The 10,000-nt window shown below is 37.4% G+C and overlaps 1 protein-coding gene across 5 annotated transcripts in view; it reads right to left on the bottom strand.

Moving 5' to 3' along the window:
* The window catches only part of LOC119575031 (aftiphilin-like), a 20,077-nt gene that overhangs the window by 9,732 nt on the left and 345 nt on the right, over positions 1-10,000 (bottom strand). For 2 of the 5 annotated variants that reach the window (XM_037922363.1, XM_037922394.1), the window contains exons 1-6: positions 9,792-9,906; positions 5,092-5,252; positions 3,011-4,878; positions 2,533-2,781; positions 1,080-1,322; positions 1-11 (exon numbers count right to left, since the gene is read on the bottom strand). The exon at positions 1-11 is cut by the window's left edge and continues 56 nt beyond it. In XM_037922363.1, coding sequence (XP_037778291.1) covers positions 1-11; positions 1,080-1,322; positions 2,533-2,781; positions 3,011-4,878; positions 5,092-5,236 — 2,516 coding nt within the window. In that variant the 5' untranslated portion in view covers positions 5,237-5,252; positions 9,792-9,906. Of the gene's footprint in view, positions 12-1,079; positions 1,323-2,532; positions 2,782-3,010; positions 4,879-5,091; positions 5,253-9,791; positions 9,907-10,000 lie in introns of those variants that run through there. The other 3 variants (XM_037922384.1, XM_037922403.1, XM_037922374.1) reach the window with 2 other exon arrangements.

The following is a 10,000-nucleotide window of genomic DNA, read 5'->3' as shown; positions in this document are numbered from 1 at the left end:
GGGATCTGTTCCTGTAAATCAATGACTCGCTGTTTATGACTTGTGATTCTAGAACTACCTTTAGCTATTCCCTCAAGTTTCATATATTTGTTTTTTGTTTTAGCAAAGCAAAAGAATCTAAGTGAGCTTTGTCTAGTTTGAATCAGATTTGCATCATTGGCATAAGTGTCTGCAAGACAAAGCTGCAAAGCTTATATTCACAAGGCAAGGAATCCAACTTTCCCAATCAGTGGGAAGTCCTATCTTGCTTGTTAATAGCTAACAATTATCCTTTAAACAATCCTCATCAATAAATCTCATTTCTATTCTCTCTTCTGTAGGCTTGATCATATCTCAAATACAGGAAGCACTGTATCCACACTTTACATTGATTCCTTTTATTTGCAGAGTAATTCTATCCCGTCATCATAAGGATTAAAATAAAATAGTTAAAAAAATCTATCAGAGAAATAAACTGTTAATTGGATTTTTTCTTTTTCCTATCTCTGGGTCTAGGGTGCATGTAAATGAGAAATGCAATAATGATTTTGTATGCTACAGAATATTTTAAGATTACTATCTCATGCACAGCAAAAGATACTAAAGTAACCTGCTACTTAAAAAAAAAAAAGAAAAAAAAAAAAAGAAATCTATATAGTACATACTTCAGTATTCACAATATTAACTAAAGAATCAGAAGGAGATATTCCAAAAGAAATCACAACAATGTACATTACAACAATAAGAATGTATAACTGCAGAGTATGGGAACAAAGCATCAAAATAAAATTGTTTAATGAGATTTATACTGGTTAAGAAGAAAAGGTGTTTGTCCAGCCAAAGAACATCACTGTTATCCAATAATTTCAACACCTGCTTTATAAAAATAACACTGTCTATCAAAGCCTGAACAAGAAAAAAAAAGAAAAAGAAAAAGAAGAAAAAAAAAAAAAAAAGGAAAGGAAAACATTATACCAAAAAGGATAACAATCATAATGGTACAATGCAACACAACAAGACAAGATTCCTATGCTTATAGCTGAATATAATGACCATTTTTATCATACCTGCAACCAATCAGAATCTTGCACTCTACTAACCTCCGCATTACCATCCTTGGAATTAGTTATCTCGATCGGGGGAGAATCTTCGAGGGGATTTTTACTCAACACAGCTGGTGCATGGCTGGTGACTGGAGGGGTTGCTGGGCCATTTCTTGTGCCGGATATTCCAGCTGGCAGCCCTGTACTACTGCCTTCAGAGGACTTTGCCGGGGTGAGGGGAGAGAAGCTCAGGGTCTGAGCAAACAAGGGGACAGAGGAACTCCATTTCTGCCCAAAGAGCTGTCAAGAAAATTCAGTTTAGTGGCTGCCATAAGTGAGGAAATAAGCATTTTGGCATTTTGTTGAGATTGTCATAAACTGACAAATGCAGTTTACATAATATATATTATGTGTGTGTGTGTGTGTGTGTGTGTGTGTGTGTGTGTGTGTGTGTGTGTGTGTGCGTGTGTGTGTGTGCACGTGCGTGTGTGTGTGTGTGTGCACGTGCGTGTGTGTGTGTGTGTGTGTGTGTGTGTGTGTGTGTGTGTGTGTGTGTGTGTGTGTGTGTGTGTGTGTGTGTGTGTGTGTGTGTGTGTGTGTGTGTGTGTGTGCACGTGCGTGCGTACATGTATAGATATAGATAGATACACAGATGGTGAAATAGGTGCATATACATGCATATTTGAATATATATCACTGTAAGTAGCCTATATTTCAATACAAATACATAAAAAAGTGAAAGTAGACATACAAGTGAATTAAAATGAAAAAACAAACAAACAAAAATCATCACACATGGTTTTAACGTAATAACCATCAAAAAGGAAAAATATGAAAATCAAGACTAATGGCATGAAGCAAAAAATAACATTGCAAACAGACAGAGATTCCAAAACAAAAGAAACACACAGGGGATAACCAAATAAAATAATGCGAACCTACACAGCAGCAGATGAGCACTCCATATACATTGTGGTATTACCTTCAGGAATTACAAAATCATTTTTATCCCTAGATACAAGTAGATTAGCTTTAAACTTTCTGCCAAATACAAGGTGGAACCAATTCAGATTTAAGGCAATTCTAACTTATATAATGTACAGTCTATAATTTCAGGTTTAATTCAATACAAGATGATGAATAATAAAAATGTATAAAGAGCCAAAACTGGAAACATTATAGCATTAGCGGCCAGCAACTTACTATGTGAATATATGGTGAATCCTCTTATTACCAATGGAACTTACAAATTAATTAATGTGACATTAACTGATTATATTCTACTAGGCTGTGTCTTCTGCCATCTTGGTCTCCTTAGCACAAACACATTTATAATTAGGGTTAATGTGCATAAATGGCAGAATACATATAATCTGCACAAAGAGGCGAGTGAGGAGGGAAAAAAAAAAAGCATCAAATAAGCTTCTAGTCACCATTTCCTTGGCACTGAATTTGATTTTATCTGCTGCTATGAGGCGAGACAAAACAGGAGGGTGGGAAGGGTGTTTACCGTGATCATTGCCTCCTTACTCACAATGTTGCGAGCATCAACGTTGACAGAAGAAAGGAAGAGATTGTGTGCCTGGGTATTTCCCCATGACAGTTTCAATGCGGCACTCCCTTCCAGGTTCTCTAAGTGATGCCACACAAAAGCATCACTCTCAATGGCCTGGTGGAGACTTGGCACTGGGTTGACATCACCTGATGGAGGACTGGAGCCCTTGTGCCTTGGGATCCACTTAAGAACAAGATTCTCAAGCTGCAAAACAAATATAACAATATTCTTATCTTTAAGTTCTACTGGATAGTAAATAGTGCAGTTCAGATGACCTTTCAATACATACTAACAAAGACAAAATATAACCCATATACAAGCTAAACACACACTTAAATCAAATCCTGTATATTTATATTACACAACAAACACACTACAAGATATTTATGACAGCACAATTATGACCAAAGAAAAAAACAGAACTACCACTCACCTTTCTCAAAACAGGATTGCTTTCATCCAACTGTTCAAAACCACTGCCTTTCCAAGCTGAGAAATCACCAAAACCTGTTTTCTCAGCATCAGCAGCACCAAAGTTATCTATGGTTCCTGTTTCGCTAAAGTCACCAAACTTATCCTCAAAGTGAATGGATTTTCCAAATTCACTCACATCAGCAGGTGCTGAGAAGTCACCAAAATCGTCCTCCACACCTCCAGCACCACCAAAGCCACCAAAGTCATCTGCCGGAGCACCAAAATCTCCAAACTCGTCATCATCGTCCGCGACATCGGCTTTAGCCTCAACTGCTGAGGCAAAGGTTCCAAAGTCTCCAAATTCATCATCGGCTGAGGGTGATTCATCTGCCTCAAACATACAACTTTCTACCCTGGCCCTGAGGTCACCAAAATCTAAGTCATCCTCGTCATCACCTGTTTTCGCCTTACGAAAATCACTAAAGTCAAAATCGTTTTCATCATCTGTTTTATGGATCTCAAAGCCTCCAAATTCATCATCATCATCATCATCTGCACCAGCTCCATCACTAAGATTGTTTTGTGCTTTAATCTCATCTGCCATTCCTGTTCTTACATCTAAACTTGAATCTTTATTTGAGGCACTTTCGACAAAGCCAGGTCCTGCAAATTCACCAAAGTCACTATCTTCTTCCATCTTTCTACTGTCATTTCTGTCACTGCAATCTGTTTCATTGTCTATGGCATTATTTCTTGTATCGTCTAACTGATTATTATTTGTGGTTATTGAGCACGAAACTTCACTCCCTTCCTCTTGTACTGCAAGTGAGGCACTAGAGTCTACACAACAGTCAAAATTATCATTTGCACATATGGATGAGCTAGCATCTTTGTTGTCATCAAGATCATCTCCACAAAGTTCAGTAGTCCTCAAGTGATTTTTATGCTTACTGTCTAATGCACCTTCCACAGGAGTTAAACCTTTACTATCAGTCAAACTATTACTTAAAACTGTTTCACTCTCTACATTAGTAAGCACTTTGACGTCATTACTTGAATCTCCAGAGTTAACAGAGTGCCAGTCATCTTGTGTTAGGGAATCACTATCTTCACTAATTATTTCGCTTTGTTTTCGTACATTATCGACAACACTGGCACTTTTGACCTTGGATGGTTGACACCCTTCCGTGACAGTTTCTTCACTGTTGGAGGACTTAAATGTGTCATTGTTTTCTTTGCTTTCTGCATGGGTAACTTCATCCTCAACATTGGTTTGATGAGAAGCTCCTTTGCTAACATCTACACAAAATTCAACTGAAGTAAAATCACCAAACTCATCTGCATCATTAGGAGGCAAACTAGGAGACAGTCTAGTGAAGTCATCGTCTAGCACTGTGGTGTCGGCAACATGATCTAAAGGTGGAGGAGTTCCACTCATGGCAAAACTAAGGGGGTCACCAGCTTGACTAGAAGTAGAGCTAAGACCAGTATCTACATACCCATCGGTTTCCTTATTAACTACTATTGAACTTCCTGATGATTGCGGATCTTGCTCAGTTGCAGCACTGACAAAGCTCTGGAAGTCTGCGAAATTATTTGAGCCTTGGTCGTTCTTACTGCCGACTGCATGGCTGGATTTATTTTCCGTGATCTTTGAGACGTCTGGAACACCAGAGGCAAAATCTTCAAAGATCCGGGCATCAGGCTGTGGCTGTGGTGAAAACTCATTGGGATGATTAGCACTTCCTAGCCCCGAATCTTGACTGATGGTATCCTCTCGCATTCCCTCCACCACTACCGACAATGCCTTCCCAGAGGACCCACCGCCAAAGCCTGGGAACTTCGAAGGACTGGCATCAGGTGTAGGGGGCAGTTTATCAGACAGCCCTGGAAGGAAGATTATTTTAATAAGGGAAAATTAATAAATGCATCTTGGTCATGTGCCAAATCTCATTTAAAAACACATTTTTACTCCACCTTGAACATGATTGCCACCGAAGATTTTACATGAGACCGAATTACATTTTTACCAGCAGATTCTTAAGTGACAAGGAACCCTTTTCACAATAGTCCCAAAACCCACTTTGCAGTACTACTAACCAGTGATATCAAAGGAAGAATTGTGTGTCGAGAAGTCCCCAAACTCATCGTCATCTTCCTCCTCTCCCGGACAGGTGACGGTGGGGAGGGAATCCAGGGGGGGTGGGGACGACGACACCCTTGGAGGAATCATCTGAAAGGCCATATCATCATCCTAAGACCTGTAAGATAAGGATAAGCTTTCAATTACAAACAATTTTTCGCAATGTCAGACTTCTCAATGTCCTTTTTTTCCTTAAATCAAATAAAAACAAAGCAGCAAATAGTTATCATTAACCGAGAACTTTTGGAAATAAAAATAATTATTGGGATTTTAATAAACAAGATACACTTTATATTACATGTTTTCTGCTTAACATGCCACATAGATTCAACCTGTGCTTCTGTAGCATTTGCAAGAATACGCAGAAGACTCCCTTTCCTTTCTGAGACATTAGACAACTTTATAATCCAGATCAAAAATACTGTTGTACTCGCCCTTCATACCTACACAAACTCTGGTCTACCAAAATCACCCACTTCCCTAAAATCCAGACTTAATAAAGACCACATGAAACGATCAGGTGATAACAGCATGATATTCTATTAGTTTATAGCCTTTGACACATTTCCTAAATTCTCATTTATTAGTGTTTATGGGAACTGTCAATACTTGTACTACATTATGAACTTGGTTTGAAGTCAATACCCTTATTTTCTGCTTTTCTTCTTATTATTTTTTTTTTTATCTAGTAGCACAATATACATATTATGATGGTTTCCTTAAAGACGTAAAGTAAATATTATAAAACATAATACAAATATTTCTCTTTTTGCATCAAACCATGTCCGCTGAACATCAATCATGGTAATGCTTTCCAAAACGAGACACTTCCCGTCAACCCCTACTTCTCCCGATGTGCACTGAGGGCCTGGGCCAAACTAATTTCATACAACCACCCTAAGCCTTAATCCAAAAATCTAAACCAAATTGGCCTCACCATACTTAACCACTTATCCTTGACTTAAACTTAATTCTTCCTTGAATTAAATTTATGATAGACAAAAATTCTTTAGAACCCAAAATAAGTGAAATTTAACGTCAACTGAGTTACCAAGAAATATCTGGCAATTTGGAGTTACTATTACTATTTTATTATGCAATCGCCCTCAATATATGGAATGTACAATATGTTATCATCAATTTTCAGTTTATATTTGATAAGATCACTACCCTCAATTCTAATAGTATATAATGATCATTTTCTGTCAATCCATAATATTCAGATACCCTATATCCTAATACTTTCCTCTCATCCATTTTGTAAACACAACACTGTAAAGTTTGTTAAATGTTAAGGATATGTCCACTAGCAGGTTTGGTGCCTGATTCACCACATGCATGAGGGACACAGGAGGCAGAAGAGTGGAAGAGAGCGAGTGGCAGTGGGCACCAGGGTAGAGGAAGGGATGCAGGATTGGCAGCTTTTCTATAATTTGCATTCCACCTATTGCAATTTCATATTAGAATATGGAGTCCTACCTTCATCTATGTAATAATATCTCTCAGCTTTGTGGCTCTCCTGTTGACTGTATGATCAATGAAGGAGTAGGTATAAACACACACACACTACTGTATATATAACGCAGTGGCTTTTGTTGTAGTTGCCTACAGACACTGCTTATGTATTTACATAATGAATCAGTAATATTTTATAAAAACAACTGCTTATGGCTTGCATTATCCATATACAGCTGTCCCACCGTAAGCTGACATACTAAAAATAGTACCAAAGTGCTTTGTGTAGACTGCCGTAATGATAGATTATATAAGCATTATTTTATTGCATATATTTAAGTGAGTTACCAAGATCTTATCTTGGCAGCAAATACTAAGGTGAATCTTAGTCAGTCTGGCTGTGGCCTCCCAGGGAACAGCCAGGCTAGAAGTGCAAAGTGTGTATGGGAACTTGCTAGTCATTAGTTGCTGTTTTATCATTTCTCTTTCAATTCCTCCTCAGTTTTGGAATTTAAGTTATTGACTATAAAAGTCAGACAATAATAAATATAAAGGTGAAGAGTAAGAGGACTTAACAATCCAATACCAATATTATTTATTTTAACCTGTAACCGGAGTCTATACCTGTAAACACTAAATAAATGGCAGTCCTCTTTATCTACCTTACTTTATGGATATATGAGACTACTCTAGAATTGTAAATATAATACTTGAGTATCTGTTATCAAGTTATTTTTCAAATTGGTTTTACTAAACTAACATATATTTTTTTTTAGGTGGGGCATTCTGTTACAGTAAAAACTTTTCCCTAGAAAGTTTCTCATAAAACAACAAAAATGCAAAGTTTTACAGATCTTTCACTAACTTTACTGTTAAAAAAAAACTAGTTTTCAGTCTGGGATTAAGCAGGGATAAAGATTTCTTTTATCTCGGTAGGGAGATATTTGTACCTGTTAAGTCAGATGAACAAATGCTGCAAACTACTGTACAAAAATTCTAAATCTTTCAATGGAAATTACTTTTGTTTGTATCACGAAATGCCCCCAGACAACAGGAGTTGGCTAAGTAAATGTTTAGATATTATAATGGTTTTCATAAAAGGGGTTCTTGTTTTAATCATATCAGCTATATTCTTTACAAATAGTAATCCCAAACTTAATATCAGATTAAAAGTGGTGTACTCCATGACTTTGGTACCCAGGCAAAGGGCAATAGACCTCCTACACACATGCACACTGGAATAGCTTTTTTTTCTTTTTCTTCTTCCTCTTCTTCTTCTTCCTTATTATTATTATTATTATTATTATCAAAAAAAAAAAAAAAAAAATAAATAAATAAATAATAATAATAAAATAAAAATATGACAGTCTACATGCTCTATATTGCCAGAATATACTTGGCAGAGGTTTATTGGAACTTGCTGGAGCACCAACGTGCGGATGCCAGAAGCAAACATGTGGGTGTCATGTCAGCAGCATCCACCATTACCTATTAACCACAAAGCTAATTAATCATTAAATTCTTCCCTTGCATTTCACTTTCAAGTATCATTTGATTTGTATGTATATGTTTATGTATACCACATAAAAAATATTCAAAACAGGACCACCCAAAATCCGAGAAACAAAGAAAATGGCCAAAAATATTTCAATAGACAAGGTTACTGTAACTCAGTTTTGTTCAGTTAAATGTAGAAATGCCGCAACTAATTCCAGCAAATACTATGGCTTCTAGGCTTTGAATTTGGGCAAAAAACAAAGAAATCTCGGGATTAATCTTCATGGTATAGACGCACTAAGCTTGGGCAAACTGATGACGAAATTGTTATAGAAGACAAAAATTTGTAGTCACCCATACAAGAAATAACCTGCACACATGAAAAGCAATGCCACAAATAAAGGAAAAAGACTGCGGAAAGCGTAAACACATTGCTCCCGAGTTTCAGCTCTTTCCTGCCATGTTAACTGAGGTGAAGACAGTGTTTCCGGGCGGTGTTGGGGGGCAGAGCTCCCCATCAATCCTCTCCTTGAGCTGTTCAGGCATGCCCAGTCACAGAAATTTAGATTGTTGAATGAAGTTTGTAAAGTGGAGTTTCAGAGTTATGGCCATGTGCTTAAAGAAATTGTGGAACACATTTGTTGTAGCAAAAGATCCTGGGACGCATTTGTTGTAGCTAAAGATCCTTTACTAAGGAATAATTCCACAAAGAAAAAGGGTATGTCAACAAAATGCAAAAGTAAATTGAAAATTATATTCTTGCACCTGTCAATCCTACAAAAGTGAGGATACTGGCACAAGAAAACTGTGTTAGGAAATAATTTGCATCACACAATGCCTTTAAACATGCAGCATTTAGTCTCTGGCTGTACCGTAAGGATTTACCAAACATCAGTCAAATATATTCTGGCAAAACAGAGCATGTCAACATATTGCCAATTTATCTTCATTCCAAACCCTATTGCCCAATGTACCTAAGTCCTCTCCTGAAAAAAAAACTTATTTAACTACAAGCAAACTTAATCAGTGCACAAAATACACCTATCTATCTCAACGAGTGCAAGGGGGGGGGGCGGGGGGCTGGCTAAAACACTACACAGTTTAACTACACAGATCCCTCTAAAGGGTGTGTGTGTGTCAACCACTGGCTAAAAACACAGGTGTCAAAAATCAAGGTATCTGAATCAGTCATTAGCATAGGCCTATAACTGTTACTAAAAATCCAATATATATATTCACTAACACTGTAAAAAATCACAGAAAAAACAACAACAAAGAAATCACATCAAATCATCTTATTCCGGACTAAGAAATAGAAGAAAAGAATCTTCTCAATCCAAAATATCCCCGAAGGCCACGCAGATATCAATCTATTTACACATTTTATAGCAACGTGTGACCCTAAAAGCACTAAGTAAAATTACAGACGGCGGTTTAATTACGAATTCCAATTCTCGAAGGGACAAATTTAAGCTAAATTCACGGTTCTTTAAATAAAAAAAAAATCACAAGCAATACAATAAGCTTTTATTATGATTCTACGACACTCGTAGAAGTGACTCATTTCCCACCCCAGTCTGTCAATACTCATAATTCATTCGATTTCCTCCATATTCACGCCTCCAGACACACGCCGGGCGTTGGTCTAAGACCCTGTCTCATCCCATTTGCAGAAAACTTTCCGAATTTCTCGCGTATTACGTACCGAGTGAAGGAAATGAGTGACAAAGAGACACATAAACACTTCTCTCCGTGCCAGCTGTTTTCGCCCGCGGTCCGTTCCGCGTTCCGGGTGTCTTCTCTCTATACTGCGTTCCGTTCCGGAGTCCGGGCGTTCTCTTCCTTTTCTCAATACTACAGGGGGAGCTTTCGATGGAACTTATTTATTATTGGGAATATTACGGGTTTTCTAAT

The sequence above is a fragment of the Penaeus monodon genome, chromosome 1, assembly GCF_015228065.2.
Source record: "Penaeus monodon isolate SGIC_2016 chromosome 1, NSTDA_Pmon_1, whole genome shotgun sequence".
NCBI lineage: Eukaryota > Metazoa > Arthropoda > Malacostraca > Decapoda > Penaeidae > Penaeus > Penaeus monodon.
The sequence above is the reverse complement of the archived record's forward strand: the minus strand, read 5'-3'. Positions and strand labels throughout refer to the sequence as shown.